Source organism: Artemia franciscana, chromosome 17 (assembly GCF_032884065.1).
Source record: "Artemia franciscana chromosome 17, ASM3288406v1, whole genome shotgun sequence".
Classification (NCBI taxonomy): Eukaryota; Metazoa; Arthropoda; class Branchiopoda; order Anostraca; family Artemiidae; genus Artemia; species Artemia franciscana.
In genome coordinates this window covers 25,422,696-25,450,673 of record NC_088879.1, presented here as the reverse complement: position 1 = coordinate 25,450,673, position 27,978 = coordinate 25,422,696, and the positions used below count along the sequence as shown (strand labels likewise).

Genomic DNA, 27,978 nt, shown 5'->3' with positions numbered 1-27,978 from the left:
AATAATGAATAAAACGTGGAAAGGACAGGAACCATGAATGGCGACTGGTTTCTGTCTGACAGGAACCATGCTTTACTGGGAAATTACTTCCGTATCCGCAATAAACTGATGAATTCATTTGTTTTTCTTGTTATAATAACCGGATATTAGATATCCTATTAAACGCTGTTAAGTTCCAGCTTCAAATGTATTCAGAATTGCCATGGATACGGTTCAAATATTTTAGAAACATTAACATTTATCTTTTAGTAGCATTTGTTTTGTACTTTAATTACCTTAATTCACACTTAGAAGCTAAATTAAGGGCCATGCTGAGTCTATTGTGTAAGATATATATTTTTGATATAAAAATATACAAACATATTTTTTTAGAAAAAGAAATAAGATCGTTGGGTTGACCTCCGAAAATGTTGAAATAAGATACACATTAGTTTAGCTATCAGTTGGTAGCTGAGCTGAGACTCAGCTTTATCCATTTACCTAATTATATTTTAAAAATTTGGTTTGGATTTTCTTAGATTGAAAAATATTTTGAGAATATGTCAGAAATATGATCTCATCTGTGCAATTATCTGGATACCTGTAGCTTACATGCGATTTTTTTTTAATTTCAATTATCTGGGAGCTCTGTGCTCTATTTTTTTTGAGAAGAAGTAAAATAATAAAATTTCCTGTTTTTAAAGCAAATTAAAATTATTCTCAGTGAAGCAGTTTATATCATACTTCTAGCTTGGTGAATATTTAGATCACGGGACTAGTGAATACAATGATATTAGTTCCTTAAAGACACTCTGCCATTATTTAAGATTGTATTGTGTTGATTATAAATAAACTAATTAATTGATTGTCCCTCAAGGTTTATTTCGGAAATAAGCCTCAGAAAACTAAGGAAAATTTCATTACTGTCTTAATCTACATACGCTGGTAGTCTATTTATTTTCTGGTATACAGATAAGTTATAGACCTTAATATTTTTATTACTTGTCAATGCTTTCTAAAACTTTCAATGACAATGACAATCCGAGGGACTGCCGTCTTTCAGAAATCACTTACACCAGGTGATACTTGCCAAACGTGGAGCAACTCTGCCAAGCATTTCGGTAACTAAGCCACGCGAGGCGGAACTCTGCAGTGCACGTGGCACTCTGAGATGTACACCAGGTGGTAGAATGTGGTGACCCCTCCTGACAAAGTATATCCACAAAACAATACCATAAGTTTTCCTTTGTAAATGAGGTAGCATCAATATTCTAACTGTTTCAACGTGGACCCTACAATGTATACAATAATTACAACGTATCTAATTGATTAACTTAGTAATTGACCTACGTTCAATTAATGTTGTTCAATATGCGTACTGCAATGAGAAAAATCTTCCCTTTTCTGTGAAAAGAAATTTTACACGGCAAATTCATACAAGGTAGATATACATTAAAGCAAAGTGATGCAAAATGGGAATTAGCTTGGGAAAATGTGTCGAAGAACAGAGAAACAGAGAGTTTTCTTGTAAAAAATGTTGTGATTCAGAAAGTTTTCCTTGGCTTAATTTTCTCCCAAAAGACCCCTTAATGCTTTAAGAGGGTGCAGATATTTGCCTCTTTAGGAATTGTATTCGTGTCCTTTAGAATTAGTCGTCCTGGTTGCAAAAAGGCCGCTTGCGAAACTGCATCACAAAAGCAACGGAGTGTGAGCTTCCAGCGTTCAATAACTTCGCTTAAAACCGTTTCTACCTTTAGTGATAGGTCACATAGAGGATACGGTAGCTTGTATCACTCCCCTTAAATATGTTGTATCTAATAATGATTACCGGGCATTATATTTGGGCCGTCTCTAGATTCTTATGCTTAAAGCATTTTTATGACTAGCTGGGTTTTTATTTGTCCCCATTGTACTTCCGCTGGGTTTTTTACATTCCTCACTTTGACTAATCAAATGACCTAAACATTTAACGTCCTTTAAGTTTCATATTAACACCTAAATGTTCTTTAGTTTAGTTACTACGAAGGGGTATTTCGCATATATTTTGTTTTTTCAAAGTTGAGTAGCCTCCTCCACATCTCAAATAGAATTCCCCAGTAGGCCTACTTGCCTAACCTAACATAGCTGCGAATCTACATCTTTAGTCCTTCTGTCAACAATGTGTTTTTTTTCTGTCGTTTATCCAAAGAAGGAAATACGCATAGCCAAAAATTAATGAACTTCTGGTTTTAAAACAAGGTAATCACAATGTCATGGAATAAATAGAAAATATTTGGAATTCCTCGCAAGATTAGGGTTGAACCATGCTTTTCTAAATTTTTACCTAATGAAAATTGAGGAAATGGGGAAAATCTTAGCATGTGTCTCTCATTTTTGAAAAGTTACGGAAGTGCAGGATAAAACGGAATGATGCTTTTGTTTGAAGACATGTGTTGTTCTAATCAGCATATGTCCATCGTCGTTCAGTCTCTAAAAGATCGTTTAATTTTTCAAATTTGATAGATTCGGTTTAATAGTTTTGTTTTAGTTTAGCAAAATGTTTAAATATATCAGCGTGATAGCTCTGGTAGAATATATATAGAATATGTAGAATATATTCTATCTGGTAGATAGCCCTGATAGAATATACATTACATCAACTTGTATTCTATTTAAAAATTTGCAGAAGAATATGATTGAAATCTGAGACATACTAACAAGGGATTAAAACCAGGATCGTATCCAGGATTTTTTTTTTCGAGCGAAAGGTTTACAAAAAACTTTTAAAACGCATAAAAAAGCTTTTTTATGTTCATTTTTGTTACGTTTTTATGAGTCAGACTAACATTCCGGGGAAGGGGGATTCAAATCCCCTTAACCCCCTAGATACGGCCTTGGTTAAATCTCAGCTTTCATCTAATGTTTAAACGATTTTCCCCGCCTCTGCAAAAAAAAAACAAACAAAAAACAAAAACGGTGTGTTAATGCCTGCTTGAAAGAACGACTATATTGATTAATGCTAATTGATTAATAATGCCTGCCTGCTTAATAATAATTAATTAATTAATAATTAATTAATAATTAATTAACCAATTAATAATTGATTAATTAATAATAATAATAATAATAATAATAATAATTGATTAATAATTAATTATTAATGATCAATAATGCCTGCTTGAAAGAATGACTATGTTGATTAATGCTAATTGATTAATAATTGGTTAATAATGAACTAATTGATTAATAATTATGATTGATTATATAGATAAGCCCCAAATTTATTTTTGATTTCATTCTGTACAATTTTTAGGTCCCCTACATAGTCCGAGCGATGTCTACTCTTGGTGCAGCGGTGCAGCTGATGGATATGAACAACTGCTCTCAGATTAGTTACCTGCACAACAACACGATCGAGCAGCTTAGTATCCCTTGTACTTCATCTATGGATAACATAACCTTACAGCGCCGAGTGCTTAGAGAATTAAAAAAGTTGAGCTTGCCACTGTCAAAGACATCCCAGTGGGGACCAAGGGAAATTAGTGGAGTTACAAGACACATCAGTCATAATGGAAGGCTATCTAATAATGGATATTTGGTTTACCGGCTCTCCCCTGGAGGGGACGAATTGGATCCTGTAAGCTCTTTGAACTAACTTTCTAATCATATTATTTCAGATTATTTAATTATTGCACAGGCTTACCATGTGTATGTTGATTGTGACCATCCAATAAGGTGCTATGTAACATTTTGTAATATGTTGAACCTTGAAAACCCAATATCTTTATCGATTGGTTTAATCTGCTTTCTAGAACTTGATTCTCAAATACTTCCAGTATTCGATTTTCATGAGGCTTCGTGATTTCCAGCTTTTTTCGGATGTACATTAAATGTCCTCTTCTCATTTACAGAAATCGCTGTAAATTGAGATTTTGACTGGTACTTTTCTTTTCATCGTGTTTTGGATGCTTAAAAAAAACCTTGATCATATGAGCAACTGATCGTTGTCACTAATAACAATAAAAAAAAGAAAAAAATACTGCTGTTATGCCCCCCCTCTACTGTAAGATTTTCTTCCCGTGTATAACGTTGGGACCGTTTGTTTCTGATTGAGCTGATATTTAAAAAAAAAAGTAGCTCCCGCCTAGAAGATTTTTTTTCCATAAAATAATTGCTGCAAATGGGGGGGGGGGCAAAATAATCACTAATAATTGAAATATATATATATATATATATATATATATATATATATATATATATATATATATATATATATATACATATATATATACATATATATATACATATATATATATATATATATATATATATATATATATATATATATATATATATATATATATATATATATATATATATATATAATATATATATATATATATATAATAGATATGACAAACACAGTGATTAACGCGGGGATTTGTACCAATTCAGAAAATCTTCGGGGATGAGGGGGATAAAAAAAAATAAACTATTCAGAATCTAGGGGATATGACAGTTTCTTTTTATTTATTTTCTTCAAAGAAAATACCAAAAAGGGTATTTCTCAATGAAAACCTCAAGAAAAGGTTTTTTTTTGGATATATAAGTGGATTGGGGGGGGGGGTATGATTTTGGCCGTTCACGATCAAAACAATTTATGTACAAGAGCAGTTATATCTCGATAACGACTGTGCCTATCAATTTGAATCTTTCGGGTTTATCATCCTTGTGCAATGCTAACTTTGAATTTGCTTGATAAGTCAGGGAGGGATTTTGAGGTGTGGTACTTATAATCTCAGATCGGGTTTAAATTGTGAAAGAATGTAGCCTCTACTTAGGAGATAACAATGCTAAAAAATAAATAAGGCGATGGGTGGGGGAAGGGTAATAGATCATAAAATCCCCCAAATAATTTTCAACTGAAAAAAACGGTAGTGTGACGTCACAATTACAAGAGTATGAGTGGTGGAGGTCTGAATTGCTGGTTGTACCAAGTAAGTAAACGGAAAGAGGCGATAAAAAAGCCGGCGGTACGAGCTTTTTTCTAGCCAAGAGGCCCAAGAACTTTTTTTTGGCTAATTAAATATATATTTTTATCCTACTTAGGCCGCCTGGTATTCTGACGAAGAAGGATTAGTTCTTGCAGCAATATCGCACACATCCAATGGAAGAAGTTTTGTTTTTGGACATACACATAGTGGCCCTCCTTTGAGTGCTGTCCCTCCTTTTCAAGGGCCTGAAGAATTAGGGGAGCTTGAAAATTCAGTTGAGACCCTTTCTACACAATCTTCAAAGTAAGTGGAAGATAGTTTATCCCAAGCCTAATTCTTTACCTGTCATGATGAAATGATACCTCGGTTATTTTGACAATGCATGGCATGAATTTATAAGCACTTTCTATATTTGTATATAGATTTATAAGCACTATCTTATAAATAATTTATAAGATAAATTATATTAATAAATTAATATAATTTATAAGCACTATCTCTAGGCTGTTTTTAGCAGTCACTCTGAAATGGTACCTTTGTTACTTCGGCAATATGCGTAAAAAAACTAAATACTTTGGTTACTACATTACATTGCGGCCAAAGAGTATTTTAAGAATTTTGGTATTCAAAGAGTGTGTCTAAAAATTCCAAAGATATTGCAAAAGGTGATTCTAAGAAATATCTCAGTCGTTTCAAAAAAAAGTTTAATTATCGTTAAAGGAGATCATGAGTTTTTTTTTTTGACATTTTATAGAGAAATATTGCTAAAGATAATTCCTAGAAAAACTTTAGTAGTTAAAGATGTATGTGGAATTTCATACATAGCATCCTACGAGATGAAATATTGATTAGTACCTATGTTGATTTGATAATGCATTTTAAACATTTGCAAGCAGTTTATTGAGGATTTAACATATGTATGAAAAATGTTTAGAAAATACTTTTTAAATTCTTATAGATGCATAGAGTAGCTATGTGTTCGTTTATGGAAAGTTTAAATTCTTCAAATTCATAGCTCGTAATCAAACGCCGTGCCTATGAAGAAGAAGCTCAAATTTGATTAGTCTGTCATTTATACAGTAAAACCCCATTTTTCTATTTTTTTACTGCTACAATTTGGATGAAAATATACTGTGTGAAGTTGTTATTTCGGTGGTCAAATTGCAATTCTCCTAGCTAAATTACACTTGCTAGTACTACGTGATTTTTCCTCCTCTTTACTATAAAGTGCTTCGGTGAAAAATTTGACCATTCTCGAAAGTCACTCGTAATTTGGAAGAGATTGATTGTTTTCTATTGTGTAGTGGCCATTACGTCTACTTTACACGTATTATGTCTCTTGTTTGATCCCACTTGGAACCACTTTTTGAGTTTTGCTAAACCTTTTTATTTTCCGGCAGGAAGCGGTGAAAAAGTGTTGAAGGATGGGGGTAATGAAAGTTTGTTGGAGGTACTTGGAAAGGGGAGTATAAACTTATCAGGAAGCAATAAATAATTAGATATACCAAAAGCATACAAAAAAAACTATTATAAATACTCCTGACCAATGACAGAAAGTTTCCGGGTTTGACTAATAAAAAACAATTTTCTATGCAAAACATTTGTTATGTTCTAGTTTTAATACAAAATGGGAAAGCTATTATCGATGCATGGCGAAAAGAGCTATACCTATTTAAAAACAGGTTTTATTGTTTGTTTCAATAAATGAATTTTTGTATCTCCTGCTTACTCTACCTCCTCGTTTCTTCTTCTAGTAGATGTTTTCTATGTTTATCTTTGCTTCTGCTTTTAACTCTGAAAAAATTGCTTGTTGAGTAGTAAGAACTGTTCCTGTTATTTCGAAAAAGAGCTTCTGGATTTTTAACTTAGTATTTTTTTTTTACCTAGCCTCCTTTGTAGTGTTCTTGTATATGATTCTTTAGTTTTTCCTTTTTTTCCTTCCTATTTTGCATATTTTCCTTCCTTCCTATTTTGTACCTAAAAAAAAAACAACATTAAAATGAAGGTCATGGCGAAAAGAGCTATACCTATTTAAAAACAGGTTTTATCGCTTGTTTCAATAAATGAATTTTTATATCTCCTGCTTACTCTACCTCCTTGTTTCTTCTTCTAGTAGTTGTTTTCTATATTTATCTTTGCTTCTGCTTTGACTCTAAAAAAATTGCTTGTTGAGTAGTAAGAACTGTTCCTGTTATTTTGAAAAAGAGCTTCTCGATTTTTAACTTAGCATTTTTTTTATTTTTTTTTTTACCTAGCCTCCTTTGTAGTGTTCATGTAGATGATTCTTCAGTTTTTCCTTTTTTTCCTTCCTATTTTGCATATTTTCCTTCCTTCCTATTTTGTACTTAAAAAAAACAACATTAAATGAAGGTCCTCTATATATAAGCTCTTTTGAGTCATAGAAAAATCTCTTATTTCTTTTGTATTTGTCCTTCTTTTTTATTCTCGTATTCTTTTATTCTTTATTCTCTTTTTATTCTTTTTTATTCTTTTATTCTGTTTCATCTATTTTTCCTCTCCTTTTTCGTTTGCTTAACATTTAACACTTAACATTTTCATCCTAAAAAAAAATGTCAAGTAAAATAAACTATTTCTTTTCTCAAAATGGAGCTTATCAATTTTTAAATAAAAAAATCTTTTATATCTTTTTCAATTTGCCACCTATTCTTGTTCTGGGAAATGTTTTCTTTATTTTCCTTTTTATTCATACTTTGCTCCTTAAAAAAACAAAAAAAAAAAAAAAAAAAAACACTAGAATAAATACATTCCTGATGTACTAAATATCGTTATTGTAAAAATTCAGTTTACTACTTTTTCAAGTTAAAAAAAAAACTATTATCCTTTTTATTTTGCCTCATCATTTATTCTTCTGGCATATGATTTCTCTGTTATTTACTAGCTTTTGTATTTTTTTAAAAAAAGTTGCTATGTAATTAATATTACATTGATATTTTGAGTTTCTTTTTTAGTTCAAATCTCTATTAAAATAACCACCTTAAAGTTTTGACTCAACGTTATGTTTGGCCATGATAGCCCTAGAGGCGATAAAATGTAGGGGAATCGTTTTTTTGTCCTCCGATCACTTTCGGCTCCTAAAATGGCATTAGAACTAGTGATTGCCCGTGAATAAGAGAAAAAAGACATCCTTGCACAGCACCGTTAAAAGCTAGTAGCTTAAGTGTGTGTAATTTCAGATTAGGGGCGGAAGACTCCCTTCCCTTAGCAAAACTAACTTGATCTTCATAAGCACTGCAGCATCAGATTCTGGCGGCCTGAGAGCCCTTTATAAAACTTTTAGGCCCCTAACTTTAGAAATACGAAGTTTTATGCTGTGCATTTGAGATTCTACTAAGGAAATGCCTACGGTAAAATTCACCTCACCTTTGGTAGATTACCTCACCTTTGGTGGGGTAGTCTACTGTGTGGTAACTTTACTACTATGTGGTAACGATTACCTTCTGAAACTTAAATTTCTTCAAAAAGTAAGTTGTAAATGTCTACTATTTTTTTAGGTTTTCAACAGGGAAAGGAGTCATAATACCGATTGATACAGAAAGTAATAGAGAGTTTATAGAGCTCGAAGAAACAGAATCAGTGCGACCTATTATAATCAGAAAAAATGGTAAGTTTTGGCCATTAATACCCTATGTAATACCCATTAATACCCTTTTGTAAGTCCTTTATTTTGTATTAGTTGACTTCAAAAAAAAAGAGAGGGAAGAACAGGGCTGCTGAGAGTTGTAGCTGGGTCGCAAGGACACAATCTTTTGGACACAAAATATTTTTTTTTTTACTTTTGTAATACTGTTGTGGTTACCTCCATACTGCTTTGGTTTTCTAACTAATCTGTATACCATCATCCCCCCCAATTATATTATTGTGACAATAAAATGGACGAAACTGGCCTAGAAAACCTGAGAACCGCAGTTCAAACCTGATTGTCGGAAGGTCTCCTCCATCTGAGAGTGATGGTTATTAAGGTGAATATACCGAAGAAACTCATAGGGCTTTATGATGCGATGGTTTTTCTGTATCGTAGTAGTAGTACTAGTCGTGTTTTAAAAAGTAAACAAAATAACACAAAAATCTGTTAATAAATGTCTGCAAACTAGTTTCACTTAAACTTACTTTTTTGGCCTAAGTGACGCTTAGACAGTCTCGTTAGGATGGCAGTTCAAAAGAATAGCTTATGCTTTTTTGTTTATATTGCATGATAAGTATACGATGCTCGTTAAATTAGTTTCTAAAAAGAATTTTTTTTTCAATGATTTTTTTTTTTTCAGATTATTATTTCTCAGTATTAGAAGTATTTCGTTTGGAATTACATAATTAAGAATCAGACTGGTGCCTCGAAAATAACATTTCAAAGTATTCAAAAGCTGAAATCCTACCTTAACCTAGCTTAAATAAACTCAAATAACTAATGTAAAAGTTTAACATCTCAAAAGGTGAAATCCTTTAGTCTTAACTCTTTTTTGTGTAATGTTTCTTTTCAAGTTTTTATTTTCTTTTCTTTCATGTGTTTACTACGTAATCTATCTTTCTATTTCGTTGACAATGGCCTCCGGATGTAAAGCCAAAACACTCGGCCCTTCTATTAACATAAATATACTTTTCAATTGATCACTGGTTTAATAGTTATACCTATTATTTTATTTAATTTCGTTTTAATTATAAATGGAAGGGCAGTGTGATCGCTCCTAAATTTTTCCCCTACATTTTTGAAAATCCGTCCCAATCAAAACTAAAAATGTTAAAAAAAAGAATAAAAACTTTGAGTCCTTGTTGAACTTCGTTTTTTTTCTGGAGTTGTGTTGAAGACGGCCCTTGGATATAGGGCCGAAATATTCACTGAATTGAATTCCACTGTCTTGGGAAAATTTCCCTATTGTTTCTAAGTTGTGTTTGTTTCCATCCCATTCATTTATTTACTACAAAAAGATATACACAATTTGTCAAAACCTTTATTATATTAACCACTTTACACTTGAATTGTTCATTTGAACTAAAAAGAATTTTCCTAGGAAGCAAGGAGAAAAAAACTTCTGAGGTTCTTAGGACCGTATCCGGAAGGGTGGGGGGGGCGGTTGAGTTGCAGGGTTTGAACCCACCTCCCTCCCAAATTCTTTTCCTACGTGAAAAAAATACATATAATTAAATTTTAATATGTTTTCTAAAGTTTTATGTTGTTGTAAAATCCCTCTCTAAAGAGAAATCTCCCCCGAACAAAATCCTGGAAATGGCTCCAATATTAAAAAAAAAGTAAATCGTTTTTAGAGTTGTTACATTTTACTTTTCATGATAGAGGGTTTTCCAATGATCGAAAAACCTTGTAGAAAGTTTCCCTATGGATGAGAGTGTCTGTAACATGTTGATACTGTCAAAGACCAAAGTTTATACAATGTCTCCATACCACCCGGGGAAATATTTCTCCAAGGAAGTTGATGGCTAATTTTCCGGATTCCAAAATAAACAAGAGGCTAAAATAGAACTTTCACCCAGCAAAGGTTTCGCCGTCTCTCGCTTGCAAAGCAGAATTTAAAATAGTAGTTTGCGAGAAATATTTCCGGTCTTTAGATTTTTTAAGTTTTATTTTTAACATGAATGCGCAGTATTGTCTGAAATCATGTCCATATTGAAAAGCATGGGTGCTGTTTCTGTTTTCTGTTTTCAGGGTGCCTGTTTCTGTTCAGTTTAAACACAAGAAGACGTAGAGATGACCTATTTTTAACTTATTTGCTCTTTTGTGTTTCTTCTTTTATAATATCAATTTTGTCCTGTTTCCGTCACTGTTTCCTGTTTTGTCCGGTTTTGTTTCCCTACTCTTTTTTCCTCCAAGGACTTTTTTCTTATGTGAGCACATTACGCGTAAACTCGCAAAGTGAAAGCAGGTTTGCTTGCGAATCCAACGAAAATGATTCAGTTGTGCTTCAATGATTGAGGGGAAGAGGATGATGAAAGGTATACAGAAGAATATTGAGGAGCTGGGACCCGGTCAGTAGACTAGAGTGCGGTACAGGGAACACGCTGAGCTTGCTCTACCACTAATAAATCTGAAAAAAGTAAATGTTAAGTAACCTAAAGGTGTCCGCTGTTCAGGATATATTTGAAAAAAAAAAGGTAAAGAGAGTTGCTATTGTCCTTATACACCACTATATATATAAAAAAAAGGTGGAATCCGACTTTGAAAATCGTTACATTTTGCGAACAAAAAATATAGGGACCTCCTGTCAAAATTTTTCATACTCGACAGTGGCAACAATTCCATTAGGAGTGTCTGACATTTGTCCAATGACTGTATCGGGGGCATAATTTAATATGGGGCAGGGGGCAGCTTCCCCCTTGAGCCCCCAGTTCGACCCCCCCCCAGCTGAAATATAGTTTTGGAAAATCTTGTTAAAACTAAGATAAGCCTGTATAATTCAAGCATCAAAAGAAACGAGTTAGTTTTCTCTAGTAAACATTTACCTTTGTGGTACTACATGGCTCATTTTTTTTTCATTATAGTTTTTACTTTATTTGTAAAAATTGGCTCCAATCCCCCCCCCCTCAGGATTTTTCATGAAATTATGCCACTGGATCATGCTAGATGCTGCTGTTGCAGAACTTATTAGGAATTTCGTAGCATTGCTAAGTGCTTCTTCATATCCAAATGTTAATTGAGTATGGTTTGGGTTCTTTTGTAATTCATAGTACCTTTGTTAAATCCCGTAAAGAAATCATATTCATGGAGTCAAACAAGAATTCTATAGGAAACCAACATTTTGCAAAAAATATTAGATGTTAACATTGACACCTAAGCTTTCAACATTTTATTGTGTATTTTATATAGTAATCAAGGTATAAATGACTCTTTGGGATCGTTTTCTCCTATCCACAGGAGAAACTGGTAGGAAAAAACCCCAACTGTTTCTGAATGATAACAGGTGTTTTCTTTTTTTACACAAAACAGAACAGAAACAGGCCTCTTGTTCTTTGCTGACCTGTTCTGTTTCATCCGAACCCTTTTCTTCATGTTTCTTCAAAAATTAAAACATTGCCTAGGCTTGACATCAAGTAAGTATTATCATCTCTTTTAATTCTTCCAAAGCCCTCTGGTTGTGTTCATAAGTCTTTAAAACCAAAATCGATTGAAATGCGGTGCTTTTTTATACTAGAAATATGGCTTATAAGCCTTTGGCTTATATATTTGTGATTTGTCCTATGATTAATCGTATTACTTTTCTTTACTCCAAGAAAATAATTCCAAAATTATGCACCATATTTTTGAGGAGTCCAATATTTGTTGGTGCTCCAAGTTCATTCCTATTTCAGAGTATATTCAATTAAATATTTAAGTGATTTTCAATGCATTATCAACGTGAATTCACACTGTAAGAAATTTGCTGCAATTCGTTTCTAATTACACTAACTACCTCATAAATCTTTGTCCTGATTTCTTAATTATATATGCCCGTAACCAGTGGCGGTTTTAGGCCTCATAATAGGGGGGGGGGGCAAGGTATACCACAGGTATGTCTTTTATATAAAATAAAAATAATGTAATGTCAGATATCAGAATACTTGGGGGACAGCCCCTTCCCCCTGACCAGGCTTAAAACCACCACTGCCCGTAACTGTGTTATCTATGCACCTATTTTAAAATAAGATCTCACACACCATTGTTTTATTTTTTCATTTGGAATAGTTTATTAGTGTTTTCTATTTATTTAATTTCCTTAAAATTGGTTTTATGGTTTTCCGCCGATGATAAAATTCAAGAATTTTAGAAATTTTTGCATTGTAGCCATGTTCGGAATTTTCAAAAAACTCCAATTAATCGGTCCAATAGCATGCACTGATAGTTCTTGTGTAATAAGCGAACGAAATAAGACATATACTTCTCTAGATGACGATGCACTCCACAGAGCATATATTCGCTTGATTTTTATCTTAAAAAATTCAGGTACCTCATATATTTATTTTATTATCTTATTTCTAGATCAAAGAAGAAAGTCCACTTTCCTTCCACCAATACCTAACATCATCCGAAAAAAAGATTTGGTTGCAAATCAAAGCAGCGAACGACGAATTAGCGAATTTTTGGAAGAGAGCCAACTTGTGGCTGCTCGGCCTTTGGCGGAAATCTCCATGTCAAAAACGTGGGCCGCTGCATTAATTGCTGTAGCTGTTACTGTAATACTTGGCACTATTTATGTAATGTCATTTATTACGATGAGAATATTTCAAGGCTCAGTAGCTGGACATCAAGGTAAATGCAAACAGTATTTTGATTTGACCTTTTTTTGTAACCAGGTTTGATTATACTTACATTTATGCAGTCATCGCCAATTCTGAAACATTTGATTTTGTTTTGCTCACCTTGGCAGTATCCTAATTTTACTTTATCTTTACGGATCTAAGAGAAGAGGGGGTGATATTTGGGCCTAAAACGTCCGTTTTCTATGAGACTTCTGCAGAGAGGAGGCCGAGAGTTTTTTTTTTTTTTTCATAAGGATATTCTGCATTTTTTTTTACAATTTAAGTTGCAAGACTTAGGAATTATCTCAGTCACAATACATCTTCTAAAAGTTAGTAAATTAAAGAAGAATCCTTAGTTTCTAAGGGAAATCTGTTCACAAAAAGAATTTACAAAATATATCCAACCTAGTCATACCTAGCTTAGCCCAAATGAGCCAAATTCCAAACTGCGAATTTTTGAAACCATGGTAGTGATTCTGAGTGGTTAGCATCTCAACTGCTATAGCTGTATGGAACTATCTGGTCCTTGTTAAAAAGAAATTTCCCGGATCAAGTTGTTTTCTTGTTTAAATTCTAACTTTAGAAATTATTCTGGATTCTTCCTTTAATACACATGAAAATTGTCTTTAACAACTTCATAATTTTTCCTTGGAAGTAAGGCGACACATGGCCGTAGCCAGGGGAGGGCTAACGAGTTAGACCCCCTCCGTCCAAAATTTTTAACCGACTCGTAAAAACGTAAAAATAAACGCATATAAACAAAATTTGATGTGTTTTTACTCCCCCTCCCAAACAAAAACTCTGAATATGCCTTTGGGACGCTATAAGCTTACCATGCATTTTGAACTGAAATATTTGAAGTCCGATGTTTGCCGTCAGATTCTCCCTCTCCCAAGCAACTTTTACTTCAAGAAAATTTCGCCACGGGAAAGAGAAATATATAATACTTCCTTTTTGTATTTTATTCGTCATTTAAACTTTGATTTGATTGCTCGACGGTTTTTTTTTATATTTTAGTGCGTTTATGACAGATTGCGGATGAAGGATGACATACTGCCAAAGATTGTCCTTTTTTGGCCAACCGTCTAGGGCTTAACGGAAAGCAGGTCGTCTGTGGTTTTAATTGGAGGATGTGAAGAAATATTTAAGGGAAATGGGAACTTCCTGGGAAGGTATAAAGAGGGAGGCTTTGGGTATTTTGGGATGGAGGAAGAGTGTACGTAGCTGTGTTGGTCTCAGGCGGCTTGGTGCTGCGGTTGGTCGTCAGTAGTAATAGTAGTTGTTTTTGCGTTGATGTTGAAACATTATTGTCTGCTTTGGATTTTTTTTGTTGTCGTTTTTTTTTGGCTTCTCGCATTCACTTTTGTTTTTGTTATATTGTTCACTTCATTTTATTTTTTATTATTCATTCATTTTGTAGCTTTCTCGCATTATTTAATTCATCTTTTTAAAATACATATTGATATGCTGACGAAATCTTGAGACCATTGTGGTGCAGATATGTAAAGTCCTTCATGCCATAATTTGTTAGCACATTTAATAAGTGATCTTTTTTTTCTTTTTCTATTTCTCTTGTGATTGTAAAAGTAGTATAATTTAGTGTTCATTTTTGAGTGCTATCATAGCTATTTAAATAAACGAATGCGAATACACTTATTCAGTGCTATTTTGTTTTTAACCGTTCAAACTTTAAATTCTTATATGTAATTTTGTAATTTTTCTTTTTCTTTTTAGGTTTTACATATTTGTTATTGTTTTCAATTATTGGGATGTGTTCAATTGTTTTACTGTATGTGCTGGCTCCGAGTGAGAACATATGTGCCTTACGAGTTTTTCTAACACCCCTGGCACTGTCAATTTCCTATTCACTTCTACTTGTTCAGGTATTATCTTTTTTTTTAGAATCTTGCATAAGTAGTAAAAGTCATAGCAGTTTTTAATTGTGCAAAAAGTAGACCCAATAAATATATTAGATTTACGTAGAGGTCAAATAGCCAGATTCATGAGGCTCGATTATTTCTTTTTCTGACAGGATCTTAGTGACCAAAAATTAACTTAATTGTATTGACACTGAACATTCTTTGGCGCAAGAGCGAAAAAAGAAAAAGAAAGAAAAAAAAATATCGAGTCCTAACTCGTGCTAATAAGAAAAGGTAATTATTTACCAGCCATATGGGTCCAACTATGGTGTGTTCATGTTTCTTTATGGTGAATACATATCATACATATCTATGGTGAGTGCATATTGATAAATGGTTCCGAATATTGAAGTAATGATAAATTTAGGTGAGTGAGAAATGTAGCCTTTCACTCTACATAAGTGACTTTAATGGCTAATGTTTGCTTTTAGAAGAAGTGCAGAAAGACCTGAAGCGTGCTTATGCCGCATAAAGAGATCTATTAATGCTGATAGTTATGTAAAGAAACCAAGGCATATTTTAGTTAGCAGTGAATCTTCACTAAGGACCGGCAGAGGGTCCACTTAAAATTTCGTTTTCACAGAGTTTAGAAACGCGGGAAGTAGGCAGCTGTAGCAACTGTAAAAAAGGTAAACAATACGGTATTAGACTTTACAGTCCCTACCGGCGGTGCTGATCTCCGTTTCTTGGCCCTCAGCCAGGAAGTGCAATGGGGGGCTGGGTGCCAACCATCCTGTGCGTTCGCACACCGTTCCTGTTTACCTTTCCCATATTTATCCAGGTACCCATTTAGAGCTGGGTCGATTCTGGCTGAGCTTATAGTAACGCCACTGACCCCGTCCCAAACTAAATAATTGGGCATACTAGGATTCGAACCCTCGTCCTTTCAGACAAAGGATCCTGAATCCAGCGCACCAATCCACTCCGTCTCCGCCATTTAATATAAAAAGGAGTCTGCAGGGAGCTTACGAAAAAAATGAATCGTGAACGATCTGCTAATTATGGTCCATCCTGATGTTTTTTTATGTTCCCATCAAAGAATTGTTTGCCACGATCTGAAGCAAAAGCCTCCAAAATATGGCCAACAGGTTGAGGCCGGATACTTTAGCTCCATGGCTCCTCCTACTATTTTTTGTGAAAGTTTAACTAGTCACTGGAACGTCCACAACAGGACGTCTAATGGTAACTTATATGCAGTAATCTTTTAGGTTAGTGCTATAATACTGTTAATCACTTGCGGTATTGTGTTGCATTAATTGTTTCGTCTTATTCTAAGTTGTTTTGTTTTTTTAATTGGCCATATTTTAATTGGCGCTGAATCTCGTCAGTATTTAACAAAACATAAAATGAACTATGCACATCATTTAGCGTACTTAAAATGAGGGAATCTAAAATAGCTGAAATTTTAGTTTATAAATTTGAAGAATGAAAGAAAATTAAAGTTTTGTTCTTTTTTATTTTACAATTAAATAACTCGCTATAAAAGTAAAGCTTCTTAATTGACTTTACGTTTTACCCATTTTTTCGTTGTATTTCCATTTATGCGGCCGTTTAACCGAGGTGCTAGTCCAAGACTCATTTATTACTTTTCTGAAAAATTCAACTCTTCATGTTCCGTTTATTCATCTGAAAGGAAGAGCAAACTATGTTAACCTGATTACAATTCCAGTAGGGAAACGGATCCTGATATTACAAAAAACGAACATAGATAAAAAGTTCATTTGTAAACTGCATGCAATGTCAAACAGAAAATCAATAATATTCTAAAACGACAGATCAATGGAAATATTGAAAATAAAAGCTTTATTTCAAAACTGAAGTTTCTTCTTGCAATATAAACTACACAAAAGGATAAAAACTCAAAGGAAACTATTCATTAAATGAGCCAATCCTTGGACAAGTCTATCAATTCTATAATGCTAACAGTAGAAGAAGCTGATAAAGAAAAGGCATTGCTGGTTTAACTGCATTCTACCAATTATCTCATATAACAAATTTGCTGGATTTGTTATATTGCTTATTAGTTTAAGTGGGAGTGAGTTGTAGTACAGTGAATTTTTAGTCGGCGTGGCAAAAGTAAAGAATACTGGATTAGATTTTACAATTTCCACCGGCGGTGCTGATCTTCGTTCCATGGCCCTCTTGCCAGGAAGTGCAATGGGGGGGCATACTCCCCCAGATTTCTCCAAATCCCCGTTTAGAGCTGGTTCGAATCTGGCTGAGCCTACAGAATCACGCCTGGCTTTTAATCTTTAAATCATGGCTTTAGATAGTCCGTTTGGCTTTAAATCAAGCATGTATATTTTTTTTCTGTTTTGGGATATCCTTAGTTTTTGGGGATATACTGTGAAAATTCAACGTTAGTATAGGATTTCATCAAGGAATTGAGCGACGAAATGCTTGGAAGCGCCTCTTCCGAGCAAGTCCTCTATGACGAGTTAATATTCTTTATTGAATATTGTTCCTGTTGAACTGGCAGTTACTTTTCATTCGTTATTATTCAAAGTTAAGCAGAAACTCCTGTCACTGCCTAACTATTCATTTTCTTTTGATGTGTTCCCAATTGTTGTGTCATCCTTGTACCTAACTCGAGATACACGAAACCTACACCAGCCATTTAAAATTTCAGAGAGGTCCCGTTTTTCTCTAAGAAATTGTGTGGTTGCTGCATGGAACCAATACGAGTCTGCTTTTGATTTGTCGTTAGGAATCTAAAAAAATAAGTTAAAGTCCTTCCTTTTGGATAGTTATTAGTTATTCTATTTTTATATTGTTTTTTATATTTATTAGTATTATTAATTTGGTGGTCTTTTTTTGTTTTTGGGTCTTTTTCTCGGGTCTTCATTTTCCTCTTGTCCCATTTCTGGTTAAAAAAATTCATTTTTTTCTTTCTTGTTTATCATCGGGTGGGACGTCTGCTGGGATATGGTGAGTAATTAATATTAGGTCTATTTTTTTCTCTTTCTTCTTACTTTGATTAATCATCCATATATATCGTTATTTATTATTTGAGTTGTTTTATCTGTGCAAAACGAGCCTGTATCTCTGCCAGTTATTGGTATACTTAGTATGTTATGTATATATGATTGGAAAAATAAATGAACATGAACACCTTTGGCTTACGAATGTTGCTTATATGATATCCTCATAAAAAGACTTCGTCTGCAGGTTTCACTATTCACGGTGTATAAATTTAAATTATAGATGTCATTATAAATATGACTTGACAATATTTAAATTTGCAAATATGTCCAATAATTGTTTTTATGATTGCTTAGTGTTAGATTTTGTCTTCTCTATTCTAAATTATTTTCGGTGATCTATAAAAGTAACAATGTTTATTAATCGCTAAAATAATTTATTTGAAAAAAAGACGAAATCCAGTTTAATACATAGTCACCTAATTTGCCTCTATCTAAGTTTCATATGTATATGATTTGACAATGAAAGTGAATTGCTGATTTTGATTATATTCAACTTAATGATCTTGCGATTTTTTTTCTGTGTTTGCTTATCTGTTTAAATATAGGAAATGTGTCTCATCACTTTTCAGTATATGATTAATTGGTTTTGTAAACTAATCATTATTAAGAAACACATTTTAGTCACTTTGATATTACGATCTATAATTTTAAAGGACTTGATGGTGAAGTCTTTAGGTTAGGGGTTCTTCAAATGGTTAAACAGCAAAATTTCGATAAATTCAGAAACTATAATGTTTACCCCCCCCCCCCGATTTTTTTCCTCCCACTTGATTTTGAAAAATACTTTTTTTTGGTATTTTCATTGGGAAAATACCCCCCCCCCTGGATTTTGAAAATACGTTTTGCCCTCCTCCCGAAAATGTTCGACAATTGACCCCACTGTTTCTAGAAACTTCTTGTCAATGTTTTAACTGGTACCCATCAGTATATTCAATGCAATTTAGCAATTTGAATCCAGCCAGAAAATCTTATAAACAAAAACAAGCAAAAGTCCATTAAAACAAAATAACATGGATCTAAGGTCTGGAGACTCGTGCAACTTTTGTCTTAGACGGAACAAAAAAAATGAAAAAGAGGGGTAAATAATACCAAGAATAACTCGTAGTTTGATGATAGAAAACACTCATGCAGGGAACCACAAAGAGCTGCATTAAAAGTCGGCTAAATAAAATCAACTTGTAACTTGGCAGCACTGACAGAATGAAAATTTCCACAAATTTAGGCGTATTTTTCAAACCTTTTCTGTATCTCTTTATGTTACAGTATTGCTTCATGTTTCTGACACACGACCTTTTTAGCAGCCCTCTTATAAGCGGACTAGTTACAATCAAAACGCAAAGTTTTTCAAGCAGTTCGTGGTAACGAACTATAGTAAGGAGCGACCCGGCTCAATAGTAAACAAAACTCTAAAAAGCGGAATTTTGATAAAAATAGTTACATCAAAAGAATCAAGTTTTTATGCTGATTTTAAATATATAAGTTTCATCAGATTTAATCTTACCCATCAAAAGTTACGAGCCCAAGAAATTTGGCCTTGCTTTGGAAAATAGGGGAAACGCCCCCCTAAAAGTCATAGAATCTTAACGAAAATCACACCATCACATTCAGCGTATCAGACAATTCCTACCGTAGAAGGTTCAAGCTCCTATCTACAAAAATGTGGAATTTCGTATTTTTTGCCAGAAGACCGACCACGAGTGCGTGTTTATTTGTTGTTGTTTTTTCCCAGGGGTGATTGCATTGATCCAGTGGTCCTAGAATGGCGCTAGAGGGATCATTCTAGCGGAAATTAAAAGTTCTAGTGCCCTTTTTAAGTGACCAAAAATATTGGAGGGCACCTAGGCCACCCCCACGCTCTTTTTTCCCAAAGTCATGGATCAAAATTTTGAGATAGCCGTTTTGTTCAGCACAGTCGAAAAACCTAATAACTATGTCTTTGAGGACGACTTACTCCCTCACAGTCCCCGGGGGAGGGGCTGCAGGTTACAAACTTTGACCATTGTTTACATATAGTAATGGTTATTGGGAAGCGTACATACATTTTCAGGGGGATTGTTGTGGTTGGCAGGGTTGAGGGGAAGGGGTTACTTGGGAGGATCTTTTCATGGAGGAATTTGTCATGGGGGAAGAGAATTTCCATGAAGGGGGCGGAAGATTTTCTAGCATTATTTGAAACAAAAAACAATGAAAAAATAAATATGAAAAAGTTTTTCAACTGAAAGTAAGGGCAGCATTGAAACTAAAAACGAACAGAAATTATTACGCATATGAGGGATTCATCTCCTCCTAAATACCTCGCTCTTTGCGCTAAAGTATTTTTAGTAATTTCAACTATTTATTCTACGGCCTTTTTGATTCAGGGGTTATTCTTAAAGAATTTTGAGAAAATTTAAGCTCTAGTGTAAAGAGCGAGATATTGACGAGGGGGCAAACCTCCGTGTATACGTAATAAAAATGTACGAATATAGAAGTTTGTTACGTAAGTCAATTCGTAGATTACGTATATTTTTACTAATAAAAACGCTCGTAAAAAATTAAAAGTCTAGTTGCCCTTTTAACTAACCAGAAGATTGGAGGGCAACTAGGCCTCCTCCCCCACCCCTTTTTTCTCAAAATCCGATCAAAACTAAGAGAAAGCCATTTAGCGAAAAAAATAATAATATGCAAATTCCGTTTTAATTATTCATCTGCAGATACCCAAAACCAAAATATGTGTTAATTCTAAAACGTTCAGAAATTAAATAGAAAAAACAAGGTTTTTTTTTAACTGAAAGTAGGGAGTGACAATAAAATTTAAAATGAACAGAAATTACTCCGTATATGAAAGTGACTGTTCCCTCCTCAACACCCTGCTCTTTATGCTAAAGTTTTTTACTGTTTTAAAAAGTAGAGCTGAGAGAAAGAGTCAAACTTTAGCGTAAAGAGCGGGGCGTTGAGGAGGGAACAGGCTTTTTCATATATGGAGTAATTTCTGTTTGTTTTAAGTTTTAATGTCGCTCCTCACTTTCAGTTAAAAAAAAAACTGGTTTTATACTTAATCTTGGCAAAACGTTAAAGATTTTGTGGTTCGTTGGCGTGCCAGTCTTGTAATGATGACATATTTATATGGAAATTGTAAAGTATAAAAATTCTAGTGCTTGCTCTTTAGAATTGTATATAATTCTGTAATATTAGTAGACTATGCATCGAACTACCTTTATTTAAGCCAAAACGATACTTTCAACTTCCGGTAGCTTTTGTATTACTTATAAAGTCTCATGAAATCCATAATATAGGCCATAAAAGATAGTGTTATTGTACCTCTCTTCCAGCTCGTATTATCTTCGTTTGTTCTTTCTTAAAGAGAATCAGTGACGAATTTCACCGTTCATGCCACATTAATTGATATGGCATGTTAAAAAAATGTGTACAACCTGAATACGATGGGTGTAATTGCGTCAAAATCCTGGGGGGGGGGGGCGTAGAACCAATTTTTCCAAGTCAAGTGAAAATGACCAAATGAAAAATGAGCCATATATACCATAAACACATAGGCAAAGGTATACTAAAGAAAACTGATCTGATTCTGTCGACGCTTCAATTATGCAGGCCTATTTTAGTTTTGACAAGATCTTTAAAGACGCTAAATTTCAGCTGGGGGAAATGGAGTCTGGGGCAGTTGCCCCCTGCCGCATGGCAAATTACGCCCCTTCTGAATGCTGTTTCCATAAGAAACAAATAATATTCATGTTTAAAAAAAATAGACCAGCTATAAAAATTTCCTTTATGAGCTGCATGCAATATCAAATAGAAGATGAATAAAATTTACAAAATGACAAATCAACGGAAACCCCGAAAACAAAAATTAATTTCAAAATCCCAAATTTGTCAAACAATAGGAAGTTAACAAAAGGTTTTGCTTCAAAGAAAACAATTGATTGATTTTCTCTGTTGCTACCAAATAACATGAAATTGAATTCTGAAGCTCAAGAAACCAACCGTGACGAAATTCAGAAAATAGAAAAATTATTTGGAAGGGCGACTTTGGCTCAAGTAAGAAAATTGGTAATTATTACAATATTAATTTAATACACCTTTTCACATATTGTAGTTTTTAATTAAAATATACCACTATCTTCGAGAAGAATTATAAATTGGTCAATCTATTCTAAAAATAAAAGGAAAAAATAAAACATTACGATAGAAATAAGTTCTTTGTTTAAGTAGCATGCACATACCATTCCCATAAAACAACTAATAAATCCGACACACACTCTGTAGGGGAAGGAGTGTGCATCCCCCCCCCCCCCTGTATAGCTCCATGGTTTCTATATGGTCTTCCCTCACTATCTCCGTATAAATCTTCGGTTTTAGTGTTTTTACGGATTCTCACCTCATCCCCAACGAAATAAAATCGTCGAATCCTGCGTTTTTGGTATGTTAAAGTCGGAGTTTGAACTTGCTTTCAATGATACTCTTGACGAAAAAAATTATGTGTTTTATCGCTTTCTCAAATGAAAGATTTAACTGAGTACCATCATTTTCCCCTCATACTATTGTTAGATTTCCTTACTTTATATAACGTACATAGATTGAAAATGGCTGGTATTCAATGTCGCCAGTACAGTAGCCAGGAGTTGAAACAGTCCAACACTGTCATTTCCTCTCTCCGTAACTTTTTTTGCTCCTGGTCAGGGTTGCCACCTGTGGCACAAAATTGCTATTTTAACTCTCTTTTATTATGTGTACAATGTAGCTCAAGGTTGCTAAAATAGTGCGGAAGTGCTATTTTAGCACTAATTTGGGTAATTGTAGTACTTTAGAAACTGACCGTGGTGACAACCTGGTGCTTAAATAGCCGTCATTTCAAATTCCTAATAAATCGCAGGGTTTGCTGTTTTGTTGGATTTAACCCCACCTCACCTATCTACTCCTAAAATTTAGTTATCGAACAGGGTCTTTGATTTATAGAATTCAGGAATTGAGTTGTCTCTTGGTAATGCTCCCCCCGTAATACCTATGCGTGCCGTCAGTTTCTCGAGTGTAATATTTTACCATGTGATTTTTTTTCCTACTATGTTTATATTGTCCTTTTCTTTTAGTTGATGTACATAAATTGCCAAAGACTGGCATTTAATATCGCCAGTACAGTATCCGGAGGTCGACACGGTCGAACGCCATCATTTCCTCTCTATGTCACCTTATTTTTGGCTCTTGCTGTTCAAATTGCCATTAGTTCTGGCTGGTACTCGCATCAAGATCCCCGCCTTTCGTCTATGTAAGTTTTTTTCAGTGTAATTGTTTAAAAACTGTAGGGAGCTAAAAATGATAGGGGTTTATAATTACGCATAGCTAAGCTTTTAATTTTGGGTGGTGCCAAGTTTGTTTGTTTTGTTGTTTTTTTTTTTTTTTTGAGGGGAGCTGCCGGTGTGACGAATTTTGAGAAAATTCTTCAATTTTGGACAACTTTATCAAAACTTGGGGCCGGTACATACAACACTGGCCGTAAATTGTGACATGTCAGTACAGGGGTGTGTGGCTTTGTCCCCCTCTCCCTAAACAAATTCCTTTATATGTGCTTATTTGAAAGGGAAGGGGTAGATTCAGTCTTGGTTAAAGACCTTGCGTTAACTCCGCAAATTTCAGTAAAATTACATTGAGAAAACCCAAGGTGGTTTAGAGATCCTGCATGCAGTATGTACATACTTTAGCTGTTTTTACAACCAATGGGAATTGAGAAAATGGTGGAATGCTATTCATTTGGGCTTTGTCCTTTAGAGTCTATTCATCCTCGTAAAGCGATATAAGGTTTATTCTACCCGTAAAGAAAAGGCACATACAGATAACTAAGGTCTGCATGACAGTTTGAATTTTAATTCTTTTTACAGGATTCTATGTAGGTTATAAATATTTCTAAAATTTCGTTCATTTTTTCACCTCATTTAATAATCTAGTAAATTCTTCTAACAATTCATATAACACGAATGAAAGTATTATGGACTTCAACACTATTAAGGATGGGCTCCAGAGCCCAATTCATTTTTATTACTACCTTCATCACAAAAACACTTGTGCCTGCAAGTTAGCCCCCTATTGGCTTATAACAAGCAAAGAAGTCTAACATTTTTTTCTCTTTAAGCTTATAATACAAAATGCTGATTAATTTTTATTATCTGCTATGTTGGAACACCCATATTGGTCCAACCCAGACTTGATACAGTCTGGGTCGGGTACATATGCTGGAATTTATCCCGAGGAAGGGGGACCAAGCTTGTTGACCCCCCCCCCATCAAAAAAATGCGTGAATTATCCAGGAAATATAGGAGGATCTTTTACATTTGGAAATTTCAGCCAGGGCAAGGTCACAAAGACACCATTGACTCCATAGCTGCGTAGAAAATTTATTAAATTTTTTGGGTACCTCGCATTCACGTCTAGTCTAGGTACACGTTTCGTTTGGATATGAAGTTTTTTTTACTTATGTGGAAGTACTAGATCGCATTGACTCCTTTGGCAGTATATCTTAGATGAATTACCGATTTTTAACAATTTTCTCTGGTTGTTCTGTGTTGGTGTTGTGGGTTTGACCTCATCTTGGTAATGCGGGACCCAAAGATCGAGTCTGGCTGTAGCAACACGCTGTGGGGCCGACGCAATGACCTTAGTAGTCAAGAAACATCGTTAATCCGACACAATTTTCTCTGGCAATAAATGTTAATCTTGGACAGAAGCACTTGCTACGTATTTTGCCCCCATGAGTTTCTTGTGTTGTTGTACCGCTACCTAGGCGTGGGTCTGTCTCCCCACTCCTGTGAATTGTATAGCTCTTATTCATTCCTCTTATGTCTCCGTTTTTCTCTTTTGATGCTTATAATTTTTTGCATTTCCTTCTTCTATTTATTTAATATTTCTTAATCCTCAAATTTTGTTCCATGTTTAGGCTAGAACAAGGTGGCTGTCCAGCTACACCGGAAGATCTTGCTTGCCTACACGTATACCCTCTTGTCTTGCTTTTGATAGTAACCGTATATGGGGTTATACTAAGGTCAAAGCAGGAAGCCCGTTGGATAACAGTTGCTGCCCTTAGCTCCACTCCTTTTTTAATCATTTGGGGCATGATGTGTTTTCTCGCTCCAGATGGAATCATGGATATCTCAACAAGTTTACTTCTGATAATTCTTAGTGGTGTTCTGCTTGGAACGATATTCATTCCGAAGGTAAGTTATTACTAGTTGAACATGTAAGACCAAGTTAACAGTTTATCCAGTACCTGCAAGTTTAAGTAAAAAACAGCAAAATAAAATGTTCTAGTTTTGGAAGAAAATGATTTTTTTGCTGGATAACATTTTTCTAATTCTTGTTATTTGTTAAAATGAAGGAAATTCTTTTTAGAATACTAATACTACTGCTGCTACTAACAAATCACCGCAGCGCCTGAGACCAACACAACTACGCACGCTACTCCCCTATCCCAATCTATTCAACACCTTCTTCTTTACACCCTCCCAAGAAGTTCCCATCTCCCTTAAATCTTTCCTTACGACATCCTCCCACCCCAACTGAGTGTGGAATTTTTAGAACAGATATGCAATAAATTTGATTCTCACAGTTTTTTAAGGTGTTTTCCAGCAACCATCTAGATATTTAAAAAAAAGACTTAGATTAACACTGGGAAAAAATGGGAGCATGCTAATCACTAATCTTAAACCCAAAATATTATTCCAGATAAAAATTGTCAAAAGTAAAACTCGAATACTTAGAAAAAAATTATTGTTACTGGGACATCAGGTTGTTATCAGCCCAAAGGAAAAATTTGATTTGTTTTATTTGACTGACCATCAACTTCCAAAGATCCATTACTTTAAGAATATTTCCAGGGTGAAGAAATCGAAGGAAACCTCTGGGGTGTTATTAATGACTATTTGTTCTCTCAAACAAAAATAAACAAATCTTTAAAGAAATGATAAGGTTCCTAAAGACGAAGATTATCTACTCGTTCATAACAGCCATGATTCTGTCGTGGTGACACACGTGACACTTCCGATCACGATAAATGACACCTCCGGTCAATGATAACTATTCCATAAAAACCATGATTATGTCGTGTTGATACATGGTGGTGACGGGTGACGATCCCCCCGTCACCCCCTCCCAAATGACGCATTTAGGAGATTTTCAATTTAACAAAAATGTTTTAAACACATGGAAGTTAAAACACCTTGTGTAATCATTCCTATATCTCGTAAAAGCTAAATTAGAAGTACAAGATAAAAATACTAAATAACTAGGAAACATTAAATGCATCCTGTTATTTATTTTAAGGCTAGGCAGGGACAAAAAGGTTAAAAAAAATACGCGTTACAAGTGTATAGAAGTTGAAACAATATATAAACAGGTCTTATTATCCATATGCTATTGACTTAGTTTTCGCATTTTTTCTTTTTGTGTACCATTTTTCATGTTTGGTATCAAACTTGTGCTGGATGACTATTGTTTATGCTACTGTCTATGTCAGATCTACTGATAAATCCTAAGTACTGCCGGTAAATACGGTAAATATGTATATTAGGTCTACCGGTAAATACGTTTCAGTGGTAAATCCTAGGATTAGCCAAGTAAATAGAGATTAAAAAATCACCTCGTGTCTGAGAGTTAAACCCAAGATTTCCTGGTGACCAACCAAGGCTAACAACCTTGAACCAACAGGCACACTTAGCCTGTGTCCTGTGTGCCAATCTTTTCATTGCTTTTTATTGTAGACTTTACCGCTCCATACAAATAATAAAACTTGGAATTAAATTCTAATTAAACACTAACATTGTAAAGCTCTAATTGAACATAAAATATGTATTATACGGTAAAGTTATAACTAATTAGAACAAGAGCTAAGAGCTCATATGGCACTTGTGACAAGGCCAGAAGAGCTAAGAGCCAAGAGCTCATATGGTATGAGCTCTAACAAAATTCTAAGAATCAATAGATTGATTTAAAAGGAAAATCAGAGGCTTATGCCGGTCGGGATTTAAAATAAGAGCTCTGAGTCACGATATCCTTCTAAATATCAAAATTCATTAAGACCCGATCACCCACTCGTAAGTTATAAATACCTCATTTTTTTTCTAATTTTTCCTCTCCCTTTAGATGGTCGAATCTGGGAAAACGACTTTATCAAGTCAATTTGTGCAGCTCCCTGACACGCCTACCAAATTTCATCGTCCTAGCTTACCTGGAAGTGCCTAAAGTAGCAAAACCGGGACCGACATACAGACAGACCGACAGAATTTGCGATTGCTATATGGCACTTGGTTAATACCAAGTGCCATACTTATACAGACAAGCCACCTGTGCAGCATGTTAAGCTAGCATAACTGATCCAAGAGGGTACAAAGATTACTAATTTGTTTAATTACGTTACTGTATATAATTACTCAATTAAAGTCACAGGCTTGTTTGCAGCGATATATAGAGCAGTATTGAAACAACAGCCTTAGGGCTGTGGTCACAGAGACCAAATACAAAACAAAAACTCTTCCATATAAAGAAAAATTTGCGCTAAAAAGGACTTAATTAACATGGAACCTCATCCTTATTATTTTAAAAACCTTTCTTTTATTGTATACTCATCATCAAGAACTTACCGAGGCTATTTATACTCCCATATGTTTCATTGACAATAAACATATTATTTCCTCATTCTCCCAAACAATTCTTTCCTTAGATCATTAATTCACTACATTTTCTCGTAAATGAATTAACTCTTCGTCATTGTCATTAGTGTATATATTCGGGCTCAGTTATGCTTGCCGAATGTCCAGTGCTGAAAAAATGACAAAATTATCTCAAATTCTTAGAAAAAGGGAAAACGTTAATAGGGCCTAGTTAAGATTTCTGGAGAAAACAAAG

General features: G+C 34.3%; 1 protein-coding gene across 1 annotated transcript in view; it reads left to right on the top strand.

The window, feature by feature from the left end:
* Nucleotides 1-27,978, top strand: part of LOC136038052 (uncharacterized) — an 87,151-nt gene that overhangs the window by 53,578 nt on the left and 5,595 nt on the right. Inside the window, exons 7-13 of the mRNA XM_065721004.1 lie at nt 3,272-3,595; nt 5,068-5,255; nt 8,465-8,574; nt 12,934-13,203; nt 14,928-15,076; nt 23,178-23,353; nt 25,016-25,292. Coding sequence (XP_065577076.1) covers nt 3,272-3,595; nt 5,068-5,255; nt 8,465-8,574; nt 12,934-13,203; nt 14,928-15,076; nt 23,178-23,353; nt 25,016-25,292 — 1,494 coding nt within the window. The remainder of the gene's footprint in view (nt 1-3,271; nt 3,596-5,067; nt 5,256-8,464; nt 8,575-12,933; nt 13,204-14,927; nt 15,077-23,177; nt 23,354-25,015; nt 25,293-27,978) is intronic.